Source organism: Rhinolophus ferrumequinum, chromosome 12, assembly GCF_004115265.2.
Source record: "Rhinolophus ferrumequinum isolate MPI-CBG mRhiFer1 chromosome 12, mRhiFer1_v1.p, whole genome shotgun sequence".
In the NCBI taxonomy this organism is placed as follows: domain Eukaryota; kingdom Metazoa; phylum Chordata; class Mammalia; order Chiroptera; family Rhinolophidae; genus Rhinolophus; species Rhinolophus ferrumequinum.
In genome coordinates, this window is record NC_046295.1 from 40,119,326 (window position 1) to 40,137,776 (window position 18,451).

The 18,451-nt window shown below is 36.2% G+C and overlaps 1 protein-coding gene across 2 annotated transcripts in view; it reads left to right on the plus strand.

Moving 5' to 3' along the window:
• RORB (RAR related orphan receptor B) overlaps window positions 1-18,451 on the plus strand; it is a 185,790-nt gene that overhangs the window by 114,692 nt on the left and 52,647 nt on the right. The window contains exon 1 of one of the 2 annotated variants that reach the window (XM_033124019.1): window positions 6,547-6,635. The exons of the other annotated variant lie outside the window; for it this stretch is intronic. Coding sequence (XP_032979910.1) covers window positions 6,596-6,635 — 40 coding nt within the window. The 5' untranslated portion in view covers window positions 6,547-6,595. Of the gene's footprint in view, window positions 1-6,546; window positions 6,636-18,451 lie in introns of those variants that run through there. 2 annotated transcript variants of the gene reach the window in all.

Here is an 18,451-nt window from a genome sequence, read left to right on the forward strand (position 1 = left end):
GATGGGTTTGAACCACCATTAAATATTTGTAAGCTCATTCACCAAAATAACATAGCTACTGATTAAGGCAATAATCACTACTCTACACTGCATCAAAATTAAACTGCTAAAGTTTCTCAAATAAATTGTACAAGATAAGCATCCCCCAAGGGATATTTGGCAATATTTGGAAACCTTTTTGGTTGTCACAGCTAGGGAGTGATACTGTCATCTAGTGGATAGAGGCCAAGGATGTTTACAATTTTGCTGTTGAGCAATAGCATAAATGATGCATTTAGCCTTCTGGAAATGTATGGTTTTGACTACATTAAAGAATATATTTAATTTTACCAAGTACCCTTCATAAACCTCATTTTGCAAATGCAATTTTGGCAGAACAAAATATTACTGTGACTGGAGAAACTCTTTTCACTGCTTACTTGGTCAATTTAGATAAAATAATACCATTCTATATGCATAAAGACAAGGGACTATGTTCACCTTGTTTCTTGCTATGCTCTCATCAGCTTTGATTTTTCAGGGAATTAGATCTTTATTGAGTGCCTTCTGTATACCAGGATATCAGTTTATATAGTTTCACATGTATTATCTAATATATTTTTTATAACAAATACATGAAGTAGTAAGTATTTTCCCTACTTTAAAAATGAGGTCAAGTCACTTGCTGAAAGTGCATAGCTGGAAAAGGGTGGGAACAGAACCCAGTTCTGATCCTGACATGCCCTTATTCTTCCCTCTGTCGCCTACATCAGCTGTAGACCCTAAGGTGTGTATGAGTATCATTCTGATTCATTACTCAGAGGAGAAATTGATAAATGGATGCATAGCTTCTATGTAAAGACTTTAGAAGAAAGGTTTTCTCAAGGGTATGAAATCAAAATAAGACTATCTATCTATCATCTATCTATTTATCTATCTATCTATAAAGGATAGCTGACATTTAGTGAATATGTACTATCTTAATCTGTTAGGCTGCTAGAAAAGGTACCACAGACTGGGTGGCTTAGAAACAACAGAAATTTATTTCTCATAGTTCTGACGCTACAAGTCCAAGATCAGAGTGCCAGCATGGTTGGCTTCAGGTGAGGGTCTTCTTCCAGGTTGCAGACTGCGAACTTCTCATTGTGGTGAAAGAAAGCGAGACAGCTCTCTGGGTCCTTTTATAAGGGCACTCAGTTCCCTTCGTAAGAGCTAAGCCTCATGGCCTAATCCTCCCAAAGGTCCCACCTCTTAATACCACAATATCATGAGTTAGGATGTTAACATGTGAATTTGGGGGAACATAAACATTCAGTCCACAACATGTACCCATGGGGTCAAGGAAGAGCCATCCAGAGGGAGAGATCAACTCCCTCTCACCTCCAATGATGGTACTTCTAACCAGAAATAAGGAAATATACCAACAGGACAGAGGAAAGACTTAACACCAGTGGGACAATTGTCTAAATTAGCAATTAAGTGCCAGACAAAGGGGCTGAAAGGAAAGGTAGTTGACTAAGAGAAAAAAGGAAATCAAGAGATATTTTTTGTTCCAACCTCCCTGTTCCTACACTAAAAACCAAATATGATTAAATAAAGAACAAAAAGAGGCAAGAACTCTTTTTCTTGACCTTCTCTCATCTCCACTAAGTAGCAGCAGCAAGCAAATAAACCAACATGCCCCAAAGATGAGCTTGCTCTCAAAGAGAAACACAAATTAAAGGAAATGGTAGGCATTGGTGGTGAGACTTATCTATGGTCCCCCAGTGCTGCAGTCAGGCAACAGGTATACCTTCCCCCACCGATGGACTCCATACATTTTATTGACTCTCTATGCTAAACACTGGGAGACACACAAAGAAAGGGTTTTATCCCTAAGGAGCTTACAGTTAAGGAAAAAGATAACCATATAAAGAGGATTAATGAAGAACACCAGGACCAAATGAGTGGTGGAGACATAGGAGCCCAGGGGAATCACTGCGGATGGAATGGTCAGGGTATGCTTTGCACAGGTGGTCGGAGTTGAGCTGGGTTTTCAAGAATAGGTTGCATGTGGGTAGTTGGAGCGCAGTGGAGCGAGGCCTTCAGGAGGACCATGGAGGAGAGAGAAGTGGCATGAAAAAGGAATTTGGGCCAGAATCCTTTGGATAGACGCCTTTGGCCTTGGATCACAGGGTGAGTGCCTGAAGACAGAGCTGATCTAGGCAGGCTGTGAAAAAACAGGCCAAAGAGGAAATTAGGTTTATCTTGTGAATCATGGAGAGCTGAAAAGTTTTTGAGAAGGAAAATGATATGACAAAACTAGGACTCTAGAGAAATCCCAAACATTTCTTCCTTCTTTCCTGACCATATACCCCTTATACAGGCTGGCTCCCCATACCCTCCACCCCCACCCCCACGTATGTGTTCCTATCTCCAACCCTGCCCTTTGTTACTAGGGGAATGCGCAAACTCTGTGCATCAGGATGCCACTGAGTCTGTTCGGATATTCTTTGATACCCACTACCTGGTTGGTCAGAGCAGGAGCTAGATTTTTTCAAGGATTAGGAGGCATGAGGAGATACAACTTTCTAACCTGAGATTTGGCTTCCAGCACCCTATGAATATCATATTTCCCCCAAAATAAAACCAGGTCTTATATTAATTTTTGCTCCAATAGACACATTAAGGCTTATTTTCAAGGGATGTCTTACTTTTTCATGTACAATAATCTACATTTATTCATGTACAAAAATCTACATTTATTCAAATACAGTCATGTCATCTTCTTCTGGAACATCGTCATAACTCTCCAAACCCTGAATTCTGGCTTGACTTTCTTGTGACTCCAGTTCCTGTAGAACCATTGGCTACAATCTCTCATGTCCAGCAATAGAGCTCTCCTTAAATGAGCACTTCTTGTCCGTGTAGCCTGCTCATAGTGCACTGGCAACACAGCGGTCAGTGATTTTATCCCATGAATTCTTCACCCAAGTCATGACCTTTTGCAGGCTAGGCTTCTCAAAGCTTCCACGCTGATTTCTCTCCATTCTATTTTCAATGAAGTCATTGATTTCCATGTGCAAATGGTCCCTGAATGGCTTATTTATTGCAATATCAAGAGTCCGGAGATACTCTTGCGGGAATCATTATTTGATCTATTCTTCTCACTGCAAGGAAGTTCTTTATGTCTTTAGCGCGGTGAGTGCTGGCTGAATCCCAGACTAGCAGACCTCTTTGGCTACCTCGCAAAACAAGTGGCAGCATTAAATTGACCCACTTCCTTATAACTGCTTGTATGCACCAGGCTTTTTCGTTTCAAGAACATAAATGCCGACACACATTCAACCTTATCTTTCTTGCCCTTAGTGATGATTAGAGGTGGGGCTTTCTTTCCATCCAGACAAATTGCCAAAATACAGGTAACACATGCACTTTTGTAACCAGTGGAGGGAATGTAGTAGATTGACAAGGCACCCTTCTGATCAATTGTCATCCAGCCAGTGTTGTGACGCTTTGAATTCTTCTGGGGATATTTCTAACTGCAGTGCCATTGCAAGGGCAATTGCTTGAATATCAGCCCTGTGCACAACCAAAGCCTTTGCTCTCCTGTCAGCAATCCATTCACAGATGATGTCTTCCAGCTCAGGAAATAATGGTTGCCGACCTGATCCACACTTGAGCTTCTTAGCATTTCCCTCGTCTACCTGTTAGCTGAGGTTATCATACTCTGCTTGCCATTTTCGGACATTCAGAGATCCAACTTCTCTTTGTAGAAAGCTGTAAGATTTTTGCCCCGGGAGTCCTCCACAATTCCTTTCTTTTACTCAATGGAATAGCTCTTTCTTTTTGCACTCATCTGGGGCTCAAAATATTATTCCCTTTAAATCTACCATTAAATCAAGTGTTAATTGAAGATGTAAGAGACAGGAGTGGCAACAAAAATGATGACAGTTAAGAATGATGGTCCACACAAAAGTGACGGAAAATTGCAGGCACCAAAATTCAGAAACATTTCTTTATTTCACACAAGTGCATTAAGTACATCTGTTACAACACACAGTGTATTGAACTATGAAGATTCATATTAGACACAACCATGTCCGTTGGTTATCAAGTGCGCACGTTTTTCCTGCGTTGTGTCTGTACTCCGATTGGTCATTGGGCAATAAGTCTCAAGTTCATCTGTTTACATTGGTGTTTACTTCTCATCCAAAGGCACCCACTTAGGTATTTACAAATACTTAATTACAGTTTGTATTATCATTTATTTTTAGTATTAATGTCAATGATATTATTTATTTATATTTAATTATATATTGATATTATTATTTTATAATTCAATACATCCATCATGTGTTGCAACAGACGTATGAAATGCGTCCATCTGGCTGACAATCTTAACTGGGGCTTATTTTTGTGGTAGGGCTTATATTACGCGCATGCTAGGGCTTATTTTCCAGTTAGGCCTTATTTTCGGGGAAATATGGTAGTTGCCTACAAATTTCGTTCCACACAAGTTAGTATTTAATAACCTTTAAATAGTTCACAGAGAATAATTCTGTTTCCTCATTTAAACTATAACACAGGAGACATCTGCTATCCCCCAAATCTGTTTACGTTCTGGCCAGAAAGAGTTTTTAAATGACTTTCTTCCTTCCCCTTATTACCAACAGGTCTAAAAATATTATTTCTAGTATTATACAGAAAACTGACAACTACAATGGAAGAATTTAAGTAGGATTAAATTGATTGGTTTTCAATACACACTGGACTGTGAGCTCCATAATATTTATTTCTCAGTGTGTAGTACGAATAGCATTAATTATTAGTTAGTTAACTAATTAATTTGTATTGACTGAATGAACAAATGGTAACTAAAGCCAACAGCTAAAATGCATATCTTGGAGATAAGTCAAGGCAAGCAGATTCATTTTCAAGTATATTTATTGAATTTCCAATATGTACCAGAACCTATGCAAAGGATTTTCACATTTACTCCTTCCTCATGCAACTCTAGTGGGTAGGTGTTATGATTTTATTTCAGAAATATGCAACCTAAGACACAGAAAATATTAAATAACTTACCCAAGAATTCAAAACCATAAGTTTTAATTCAAATTCCAAGATTCGTTCCTTGAGCTTTTCCCAAATTTATCGATCATAGCAAATACTTGAGTACTTTTTATTATAGCTTTCCAGGCCCCTCCTCAGAAGATTCTGACTCAGTAATTGGTGGGGGTCAGAAATCTGTACATTTAACATACATCTCTGGTGACTCTGAGAAACATTCCAGGAAGCTTCAGTCCTGGCAGCCCATTAGGAACACTTTGGATATGTTTAAAAACTTTAGATGCCCTGGCCACACCAAACAAATCAGTGGGAGGTAAGAGAGAAATCTCTGGGCATCAATATTTTTAAATTCTCTAGATTATTCCACTGAGCATGCAAAGCTGAGCACCACTGGGTTCAGTTCTACCACGCTAACAATAGTATTTGATGGATTTACCCAGCCTCCTCTAACCACCTCTCCACCCCTGGCCTTCCTTCCTGTCGAAAAGCAGTTCTACTACAGTGTAAGCCAGAAAAAAAGCAGAGATGTTTAAAAGAAAAGAGAAATAGAAGGAACAGAGATCAAGAAACTTTTTGTGACAAGGGATTAGTGAAAAGGAAATGATAGCTGTCAAAGGTGGTGGGGATGTGAGGGCTAAAGAGATAGATTTGAGATTTATCGTTGAAACAATTTAGTAACTCTAAGCAAAAGTTAAATAAAGCGGACAGTCATGTGAGTATTTTGCTCTCCCATTAAGGTCGTGCTGTTTTCTATGGAAGTCAAAGCAGTTTTTACATATTCATATATTTATCCTTCCTAGTGACAAGGGTGGAGGATCAGAAATTTCTGTCTGTGTACCTTCATCATTCTTATAAGTGGGAGCACCAAGGCATGTTGTGAGAATGAAGTCACTTTAGATCTCAGGGTTGGGCCCAACTGGCCCACCTAGTATTAAATGCCCAAACTGGTTCCCAGGCTTTGTTGCCACTGCTGCTATAACTAAGATATGCATATTTTATTTGACTGTAAAATGCTCGTGTTTATCAAGAACTTTGGTCCAGTATTTGGGAGAACAGGAACATGGTATTACCTGTATGCAGTCCTTCATCCCTGGAAGTCAAGAGAGGATCTAAAATAAATGGAGCAAGCTAATCCTGAAGGAAATTTATGTTATATATTTATAATCACAGAGATAACTCTGTTACATGGCATATGCCTATTCCAGTGGGATGAAAATACAGGAGAATTGAAATGTAGAAACTGTATGTATCTATGTAATTCTGGGGGGTGGGAAGGAAGTGATGTTTTTAGACTGTTGATTCTGATTTAGCAAATGCTGCATTATTTTGTGAATAAGTAGTATTAGAAAGAAAAACCAGTATTCTACCTCCTGCCTTTCTTGCCTGGGCACCCTTCACCCTTACTTAATGAAATGGAACAGTTGATGCCTTTAACTCCTCTTTCATTTAATCTCATTAATGCAGTCTGTTGGGATTCTAGTTGTGGAGTAACATAGAGACAGTCGTCAGACCTCTAGTGAAAAGTGCAATATTTTTCATTTAGATTTTTAATTGCGACATCAAAATGTGTGAGAACGAGCTCAAATCTAAAGCTGACGCCACTGGTGAGTTTTACATTTTCTTTTCTCTTCTGACGCTTAGCTGTATGAACTATTCTCCAGACAAGACAGTAAGCATTCATAAGGTCTCAGAAAAATAAATTAATGGCTAGGTGTGGTAACAATAAAATATATTCTGACTTCAGAATGTATATAATAAATAAGTCACTCAGACTTTATTTTACACTAGAGAACACATTTATATATAAATATTATCATATCCTGAAGGCTACCAAATGTGTGAGTTTTAAGATTGAATTCAAATAGTCATCTGCCACATTACACCAATATGAGGTTAACAGTACAAACATCCTTGTCACAATTTTGTAGCTTTGATTTTAATCATTGACACTGCTATCATTATGTTCATTTCAACTTTTCTAATTTTTTAAAAATTCAGTTCATAAATACATTATACCAGATACTTTGTCATATGTAAGAAATCTGTTTTCAAAAAGCAAAAATTCTATTTGGTTAAACGATGATTAACAATGAGATGAATTATGTTGTTTTTTCTCCTACATGTTTTACGTGGAAGTTAGTGCATAGTTACCTAAACATACATTTCATAACATAGGCAGGTTTTGAGTATTTGTCTTAAAAATATTTCAGGAAAATATGATGCATGATTTACTGTGATTTTTGCTAGTTGCTATATAGCAGTCAGCAACAGTTGGAAATATTAAAATGTAAATCGATGGAATTGCTTCATTCAAATAATATAAACGTTACAATTGTCCAAAAAGTTACTAATCAAACTAAATCTTATCTAAACTCAGCATTATATCTTTCTACAATGCTTACAGATTCCTGGTGCTTGTATTTTTAGAGAAAGAATAGATATTGTTTCAAGGCAATTATTTACCGGTTTCAAAATACACGTGTTTAAAAACTTTATTGGTGAAATAAGCCATTAACAGCAGATTGCAGTTCTGATATCAATGAAGTCTTAAACAACTATTTATCCTTATGACTGACAGATTTACTCAGGATATTGTTGCTATTGTTGTTCAGAAATTAATAACACTGGACGTATTAACGTCTATGTACTTAATCCTCTTTGGGTTTGAATTACAATTAGCAAAGGCTGACAGGTGAGCATAAATGTTCTTCTTTCCACTTATTTGATGTAAAAAGACACATGGATTTCCTCTGTTGTAAAATTACATAAAACACAGTGTTTGGTTTTAGGAGCTTACATCTGTATGCAAACACACAACTCATTTTCTAAATGAACTGCATGAATAAGTGTGTCTTTACATTTTGCAAAGAAAAGCAGATATTTTACTTTCCTCTTAAATTTTAGTGGAATTAAAAGGAATATCCTAAATTAAAGCTGCAGCTTTTTTTTTAAGTTACTACAGTAGAATACTTGGTGCCATGATTAGCAATTTCTGGTTTTCACCAGTCTTTTTCTTCTATTATTTCCCTCTATTGTTATTTTCCACCAATAATAAGTATGTCTGCTATTTTAGAAGTAATTCAAGCCTCTAAAGAAATGTAAAAAAAAAAAAAACCAAAAAACTTTTTCTCCTACAATTCAGTCCACCTGGTAGCATCAAAATTCCTTTGGTAGAAATTAATGTGTAAGAGAGACAGCTAACAACCATAAATATCTCCAAGCAAATGTAATTGTAAACTATCAAATAATGATTACGAATTTTCTGCTTGTACAAGAAAAAATTCAAAAGGAGGATTTGTTAAAATGGAATTTGAAAATCGCAGTCTCTATTCTTACTACTTTGTCATCGTGTTCGTACAACTCCTTCACTAGCTTACATAAACGCTGAATAAAGCTGTTAAAGATTACATGCAACATGCTGGATCTGATGAGCTCAAAAATAAGATAACTCGGGTCCTGTAATATCTAGGATTATGCTGGTAATCTCTTTAGGGAAAGTGTACAGTCTCAGCAGAACAGGTACCGCAGTCTTCAGAGGAGCCATGCACTAATTCTACATTTGTTGGGTGTCTATGCTTTTGCCTACATGGATACAGGGTATATGTGACATTTATCATAGGGTGAAATTATAAAGAGAGCTTCTAGAGTGACATCCTAAATTATCACTTTACCCCTAAATAATTTCTGGTGCTGCATGCTGAGGAGAATACCTTCCTCTAAATTCTATGTGTCCCCTTCTTTGAAAAAGGGCATCTATGTAAAGATGAACTAAACCCAAACATGCCTTTCCACAGCCTCTGAACTCATTTATGTCTCTAGAGATGAAGTAAAAATTAAGATTGTCTCTGTAATCCTATAGTTTCTTTTTATTTCAAGATTCAATGCTGAGGCAATGGCAGATGAATTGCAATTTGCTAGAACATAGATGATATAATAATGTAATTCTTAATACAGAAACTTGGGATATATTTTGCTATTATAGCATTGTTTATGTTAAAGACAAAATCAAAGCTCTTGTATAAAATGCAAAAAATGAGTTCCTAAAATCTGAGTTCTTATACAGCAATCACTGGTATCATTATATGTCCAAGGTGTTCTCCCATAAGTGAAAACTCCCTAATGTCATGTTGAAGTGCCTATTCATACAACGTTTTCCCTAAGTCAACCCTCTGATGGCAAAGTAACTCTTTGGGGCTACTGGTACTGGTTGTTCTTTTTCCATTTCTCTCTTTCTCTCTCTTTCTCTCTCTCTCTCTCTCTCTCTCTCCCTCTCTGACACACGCAAAACAGGTGTAAATATCTCACCCAAGTTTTGAAGTTGTTTATATAATTATTTGCTGCATCAAATAATTTGCTAAGGGCATATTAAAATACAGAAGTGTTTTTAAATATGACAGAGTGACAATATTACTGTTTAGTTCTCTGCCATTCAAGCAAATTGTAAGCTGTTATGAGTCAGTTAAATAAAGTTATTATTACATTAGGAAGAAAAAATGTTAATATGGCACTAACATTCGGATCTTATGTGAAGATGGTCCTCATGGGGGAAATAAATCCACCCAGATATCTTAGGAGAGGATAACGATGCTACTTTTATTTCACAAGGTTTCTCTTATCAAGAACAAAGGCATTGAAATTAGATTCTGATCACTGTATTTTAGAATATATCCCCGTCCTTTCCCCTGTAGTTGTGACTTGTCTCGTTTTTAACACACTCTAAGAGAATTAGTCTTTCTTGGTCACCAAGCAGAAAGAGACATGTTTTTATTATTTTCAAACTCTCTGAACAAGTGCTGAGAACTTCAGGGATGGTCTCTCCCACTTCTATTAATGAAGAGAATGAGAAGTATAATAGTACTGTGTGCTTTTCACCCCAAACTTTAGTTACTTGGGGTTTTCTGGGTATGTTTGTGTTTTTTTAATTTAGTAATCCTGTTCCAACTTTTGAATTGTCTATCTTCAAATATAATTTAATGGCTTTATTTTTATATTTATCAAGCATGTCCCTGTGAGTTGGTCTTTTCAAGTATTCTTGAAAAGAATGAAGTATAGGAATTGCATTTTAGAACACAGTGAACAATCCAGGTTGAATTATATGAAATTGCCAATGTTGACTATTTTCTGACAGAAAAATGTGGCGATTCCATATGGTTCAACCTGACATTTGACTAGATAAAAACATGGTTGTTTGATCATTCTAAAAGCATTCTGCCACTATTTACTTTTCATTTAACCCCATTAACTTGGTCTCCAAAATAAGTTTAAATGCCTAATCTGGAATTTTACTCTTATAACTGGATTTTCCTCTTTCAATCTTTAGTCAAAAATTTCGACTTTGCCGTCTCCCTAGAAATTTACTAGTGAGCCCTGCTCACTTTCTAAGACCCGGCTCAAAATCCACCTTATTCACCAAACCTTCCCAGTTTCTTCCAGTTGAAGTCAGTGTCTTCCTCTTCCACGTTCATTTAGTGCTCATTTCAGTCTGCCCTGTGTTCAGATTATTTAAACTGTGTGGGGGCTGTACAATCACTGGAGTCATTTTGAAGATAGAAACTTGGTTTTGCACACATCTGTGGCCTAAAACAAATGTTTGTAGTATGAGTTGATGTCAGATAGCGTGATTCCTCCCACTTTGTTCTTATTTCTCAAGATTGCTGTGGCTATTCGAGGTTTTTTTATAGTTCCATATAAATTTTAGGATTATATGTTCTAGTTCTGTAAAAAAATGTCATTGGTAATTTGAAAGGGATTGTGTTGAATCTATGTATTGCCTTAGGTAGTATGGACATTTTAACCATATTAATTCTTCCTATCCATGAGCATGGTATATGTTTCCATTTATTTGTATCTTCTTTAATTTCTCTCTTCAATGTCTTATAATTTTCTTAGTACAGGTCTTTTACTTCCTTGGTTAAATTTATTCCTAAGTATTTTTATTGTATTTGAAGCAATTGTAAATGGGATTGTTTTCTTAATTTCTCCTTCGAATAGTTTGTTATTGGTATATACAAAAGCAACTGATTTTTGAATGTTGATTTTGTATCCTGCTACTTTACTAAATTCATTTATCAGTTCTAATAAATTTTTGGTGGAGTCTTTGGTGTTGTCTCTATATAGTATCATGTCATCTGCATATAATGATAATTTTATTTCCTCCTTTCCAATTTGGATGCCTTTCATTTCTTTTTCTTGTCTGATTGCTGTGGCTAGAACTTCCAGAACTACGTTGAATAAAAGTGGTGAAAGTGGGCTACCTTGTCTTGTTCCTGATCTTAAGGGGAATGCTTTTATCTTTTCCCCATTGACTATGATATTAGCTGTGGGTTTATCATATATGGCCTTTATTATGTTGAGATATGATCCCTCAATTCCCACTTTGTTCAGAGTTTTTATCATAAATGGGTGCTGGATTTTGTCAAATGCTTTTTCTGTATCTATTGATATAACCATATGATTTTTAGTTTTCATTTTCTAATATGATAGATCATGTTAATTGATATGAGGATAATGAACCAACCTTGCATACCAGGAATGAATCCTGCTTGGTTATGGTGTATGATCTTTCCAATGTATTGCTGAATTCAGTTTGCTAATATTTTGTTGAGGATTTTTGTGTCTATGTTCATTAGGGCTATTGTCCTATAGTTATCTTTGTTTGTAATGTCTTTGTCTGGTTTTGGCGGCCTCATAAAATGAGCTTGGGAGACTTGCCTCCTTCTGGAAGTTTTGGAATAGTTTGAGGAGAATAGGTGATAATTATTTTTTGAATGTTTGGTAAAATTCATCTGTAAATCCATGTGGTCCAGGGCTTTTGTTAGTTGGGAGCTTGTTGACTACTGATTCAATTCCATTGTAGTAATCGGTCTGTTTAGATTTTCTGCTTCTTCTTGATTCAGCCTTGGAAGATTGTATGCTTCTAGAAATTTATCCATTTCTTCCAGATTGTCTAATTTGTTGGCATATACTTGCTCGTAGTATTTTCTTAAAATTGTTTTGTATTTCTGTGGTGTCTGTTGTCACTTCCCCTCTTTCATTTCTGATTTTATTAATTTGGGTCTTCTCTCTCTTTTTCTTGATGAGTGAGAGACAAGGTTTTTAACTGAAGCAAATAATAATTGGAAAAAATAGCTATCAAGTAGAGTACATGTCTTCTTTTTTTATAGAAAGTTCTCTTTATAGAGAGTTGGGGCTTGGGAGCAGACACCCTGAGTGTTAAATTGTAAGATGTCTTCCCTTCCTCTTTTCCAGAATTTCTCAGATTTTACTGTATATATAAATCATTGAGATATTGTTACAGTGAGGATTCTGATTATGTTGATCTAGGATAGGACCTGAGCACCTGCATTTCTATCAAGTACCCAGAGAACAACAACACTGCTACTCACACTTTGAGTAGCATATCTCAGGACAGCATTATGATAGATGATAGGAATGCAGTGAGTATCCATCATGACTGCTCAACTCTGTGTTAACTAATCTACCCCCACATGGTGGGGCAGCTTCCCAGATGTTTTGTTTCCAGAATTCCACAAATAGCTGAGATGAGTTCATTTCTGATTCGAACGTTGTTTGATCTCCTTATCTCCACCGAAAGAAGTAAACTTTGTGCAATTCCATTCTTAAAATAGAAAAACTATTTTTTAAAATCTTTTCAAGAGAGGATTTTTCTTTTTCTTTTTAATTAGTTTATTGGGGTGACAGTGGTTAGTAAAGTTACATAGGTTTCAAGTGTACAATTCTGTACTACACTATCTATATATCACATTGTGTGTTCACCACCCAGAGTCAGTTGTCCTTCCTTCACCATATATTTGATCATTACCCTCATCTACCACCACCCCACCATGCTCTGGTAACCACTAAACTATTGTCTGTGTCTATGAGTTTTTGTTTCTTTGTTTGTCTTGTTCCTTTGTTGTTTTCAGTTTTATATCGCACATATCAGTGAAATCATATTGTTCTCGACTTTTTTTCTGTCTGACTTATTTCACTTAGCATAATAATCTCCAGATCCATCCATGTTGTCACAAATGGTACTATTTCATCTTTTCTTATGACCAAATAGTATTCCATTATGTATATATACTATATCTTCTTTATCCAATCATCTATCGAAGGACACTTTGATTGTTTCCAGGTCTTGGCCACTGTAAATAAAGCTGCAATGAACATCAGAGCACGTATATCTTTATAGATAAATGTTTTCAGATTTTTTGGATATGTACCCAGGAGGAGGATTGCTGGGTCATATGGATTTTTCACACCAAATATCCAGAGAGTGAGCTAATGGCCACAACCCCAAGAGCAAGTCCACAGAAGAGGGGGGACACACTGCCACACAGTGTTATAATGTGAAGAAGATATAGGTTCAGCTGACAATCGTTAAATCTGCAAAAGAAACCCAGTACACTAGGTGTTAATTACAGTAAGGCAAGATGTTTCTGGAAACACACTGGCTTCTCTTTTTTCTGCCTTGTCAGTTAATGACAAGAGTTTTTTGTAACTAATCCTTCCATTGTCCTACCACCTTTTGAACAAAAGAGAAATGCCTAAAAGACAATAGCAGAAACTACTTTTCCAGAATCCTGTCAAGTTTTTAATTTTTCCTAGTGCCAGAGAAATTTAAAATTCCATCAGTTCTTAGAGTAGCTACAACTGTAATTACCTGGGATCATAGAACAGTTCTTCTCAACCTTGAATGCCATCCTGGGGAGCTTGTTAAACAACAAATTCTGATTTCATTGGTCTGGAATAAGTCTTGATAATCTGCATTTCTAACATGCTCCCAGGACATGCCAGTGCCACCAGTCTTTGGATGGACCACACTTTGGGTGGTCGTGGTACACATTAACTCCTTTCAACCTGAATGATGTCAGGTCCTACACACACATTATCTCATTATAATTAAAACTTTCACAGGACAAGATATATTTAATGGGAATTAATTCATAAATTATGAGTTTAAAACCACTATGATTTATGAAAGTGATTTGTTTCCAAGGGGGATATTCAACTTATTATCAGTAATTGCTACTAATGATAATACTAATCACTCTCATTGTTGTTTGTTGATTACAGTCTCTGTTATTTCAATCTTCTGAGGAGTTAGAGTAGACAAGCAACACTTCAGAGGTAAATGATCCTATGTAAAAGATAAATCAACTCCCTTCATGATAATCATACCAATCGTGCCGTTAAAAAAAAAATCATCTTTTGCCACTAATATATGATAGTAATTTTTTTTTTTTAATTCTAGCTTCCAATGATATATAGTTCAAGAAAGTAGTTACCTTTAGGTCATTCAGAAGCTGTCTGTCAACTGAATGAAACAGAGGGTTCACACAAACCACTACCCAGAATATTACAGCAGAGAGTTTGGGAAGAAAGGGAGACCTCAAATGCTGATGGGTGTAGGGCATTATAGTAGGAATTGGAGTGCAGTGAATTTCATGCACTGTATTTGGGATTTAAGCAGGAAGCTGGGGTTACAATGCTGTGTGTCCTGATGAGCTATACATGAACACAAACCTGATCCAACATCAGGAATCTTTTAGACTCGCTATATAGCATGAGATAAGGGCAAAAACTCAAAGACTTACTTTTTTTTTTTTTTGAGGGTCTCATTTTTTTTCCACACTTCCATCCCACCCCAATTTGGGAGTTATTTTCTGCCAAATCAGTGTTACTATGAAACCAGATCTTAGGAATACTTGTTTCATCCTTTGAGTTTGTGTTTATGTGACATCGGAAGATTTTATACCTAAGAGAGGTAGACACATGTCAGTCTGCCAGTGAGAGAGGGACAGAGTACACACAGTGATTTTAACTTGGATTTGCTGCAAATAATAGATGGGATGCAATTTGAGTAGATGAGATGCAACTTGAGCTACTGAAACCATCTGTGAAAGGATTTTAAACCAAAATAGTCATCTTTATTGGAAGTTTTTATAAGTGCAAATTGTGTTTTACTCAGACATTAAGAGTTTTTCCTGCACTGCTCACTTTTAGTATAAATGGAAAATTCTGGGAAACTGAAACTAAGAGGCAAACCCAGTGTCCAGGAATGGGAGTTATTATAGACTGGGTAGATGCTTATTTCCCTTAAGGTAAAAAGGAGGTGAGGGCAGAAAACAAAAGATACCACAAGTATAGCCCCAAATCAAGAGTCAGGAAATTACTGGTCACTCCTTAATATTTTCAGATTCTAGGGAAAGGATTAGTTTTTTATTGATTTTACAGATGGTTTATATGCTACAGAGAATTCCTACTTAATAATGTGATTCATTTAATCCTCAGTGGGGCCTAATCACCTGGGGTGGGGGGTTATTTCCAAATATACATCTACCCTAATCTCAAGATTCTGATTTCTTCTCCTCACCCCATATATGGAAAATCAGTATTGCTTAAAGCCTCTTTTATAAAACGGAGTATGGAAAATCTCTTGCTTGTACTGAAAGAGAAAGAAATTTAGTAACACTGCTTTAAGATGTTATAAAAATTCTCTTTTGGGCTCCATAGAAAATAAGAAAAAAGAGTTTGACCTGGCTCCTGTTGTCAATGGACTCAAAATACCTGAATATAAAATGGTCAGGTGGAGTTTTAAGAGATGGAATTGAGTCACAAGAGCACACAGAGTAAAACTGTTTCTTCCAACCAGAAAGTACCTGAACAGCCTATTATTACTACCATTCCTGATGGATGCTTTTAAGAGTTAAGATATTTTGATGGGTCAAAGTGATACATTTTCTAGTTAACTCATTAGCCTGGATTAGTTAATCTTTTAAGAGTTAAGATATTTTGATGGGTCAAAGTGATACATCTTCTAGTTAACTCATTAGCCTGGATTAGTTAATCTAAGTTAACACCTGCCTTCACCAGCAGGGGATTCTGAGAGAGAGCAGAACAAAAGATGTGTACATTTTGATTAGTAGGAAGAATTGAATACATGGTGATTTTGTGTGATGTTGTGGTAAGGAGCCTAAGCAAGGAAGGGCCTTCAGGAGACACTGGAGGGGAGAGAACTACCATCTTCATAAAAGAGACACATTTTGACTACTCCATAATTGTTGAATAGGACCTGCCAGCCAAATCACAGCATATTACGTTAACTATACTGCATAAATTGTTCTAATATAACATAAAACATCAAATTATTTTCAATTTTTCATGACTTTTTATGACATTGTAAGAATATCATTTCAAGAAAAATTGCATCTAAAGAATGAAACTGGACTGCTATCTGTCACCATGTACCAAAATTAATTCAAAATGGATCAAAGACTTAAGCATAAGACCTGACACAATAAACTGCATAGAAGAAAACATAGGTACTAAATTCATGGGCCTTGGGTTCAAAGAGCATTTTATGAATTTGACTACAAAGGCAATGGAAGTAAAAGCTAAAATAAACGAATGGGACTATATGAAACTTAAAAGCTTCTGCACAGCAAAAGAAACCATCAACAAAATAAAGAGGCAACCATGGGAGAAGTTTTTTGCAAACAGTGCCTCCAATAAGGGGCTAATATCCAAAATATACAAGGAACTCATGAAACTCAACAACAAAAAAACAAACAACCCAATTGAAAAATGGGCAGACGACCTGAAGAGACATTTCTCCAAAGAGGACATACAAATGGCAAATAGACATATGAAAAAATGCTCAACATCACTAATCATCAGAGAAATGCAAATAAAAACCACAATGAGATATTACCTCACCCCTGTTATAATGACTATCATCAACAAGACAAATAGTAACAAGTGTTGGAGAGGCTGTGGAGAAAAAGGAACCCTCATACACTGTTGGTGGGAATGCAGACTGGTGCAGCTGTTATGGAAGGCAGTGTGGAGGTTCCTCAAAAAATTACGAATAGAATTACCGTATGACCCAGCAATCCCTCTCCTGGGTATCTACCCAAAAAATATGAAAACATTTATATATAAAGACATGTGTGCTCCAATGTTCATTGCAGCTTTGTTTACGGTGGCTAAGACATGGAAACAACTAAAATGTCCTTCAATAGATGAATGGATAAAGAAGTTGTGGTATATATACACAATGGAATACTATTCGGCAGTAAGAAAAGGAACATTTGTGACAACATGGATGTATTTTGAGAGTATGATGCTAAGCGAAATAAGTCAGACAGAAAAAGCAGAGAACCATATGATTTCACTGATATGTGGTATATAAACCAAAAACAAAAGAACAAGACAAACAAATGAGAAACAAAAACTCATAGACACAGACAATAGTTTAGTGGTTACCAGAGGGTAAGGGGGGTGGAGGGTGGGAGATGAGGGTAAGGGGGATCAAATATATGGTGATGGAAGGAGAACTGACTCTGGGTGGTGAACACATAATGGGATTTATAAATGATGTAATACACAATTGTACACCTAAAATCTATGTAATTTTACTAACAATTGTCACCCCAATAAATTTTTTAAAAAAAAGAAAAAATGCATCTGATTGTTTTATAAACAAAAAATTTAACTGGTAGACAAAATTTTAACTAGAATCTCCACAAAGGATTACCAATAGATCAATATAAGTGAGAGGAAGATAAAAGAAATGGAAAAACAGAAAAATGAGCATACGAGCCATCTCTCAGGGCAGTTCAACTCCTCTGCATTTGTCTCTCAGAGAATGGTATTTGTTAATTAATCCCCAAGTGAAGCAAAGGTATGAAAGTTGAACTCCCTCCTCAGTTTCCTTATCACACCATCATTGTAATAGCTGGTGAGGTCCAAGTCACCAAATCTTCCCTAGATGTTCAGTTTGAAACCACTATCGGTAGCATGTCACCAGATCTGTATTCACTCAAGGCAATTTCATGGGAGGCTACGGCTGGTGTAATGCTATTTAGAAATGGCAACTGTTGGAGCAATCAGGTGACCTGTTGTCCTAATCAGTGTCTGAAATACCCGTACTCTGTCTTGAAGATGTGCTTTAGAAAATACATAGTATGAAGTATGAACTTGTATTTCAGAAGTAGTTTATTTTAAATGAGAGAAAAGGCAAAGGATTAGTGCTTTAAATGATTTAAGTTTACCTTCACCTATATAAACCTCAGATGATCTCTTCTGCCATAAGTAAAAATGGTCATAGGTTTTCCAAATCGATCATCCCTTCCCACACACAGCAACACACATATACCCTTGTAAGTGTCTTCTTTCTCTTTAAAAATACTGTTAAAGTGTTTATGGTTCTTCAGGATTACATGTTGAGCTAGGATTATAAATATGTATAAATATGCAGATGCTGTATGGAATCATTTCTTATCCCATTTGTATTTCTGAAGTTGTGTAAGATAACCTTTGTGGCTTTCAAAAACATCTTCTCACATCCCAGGGGGCAAATTACCTCTATTTTCATTTCCTTTAGAGTTAGATCATTTTATAATTAAGAACTTAT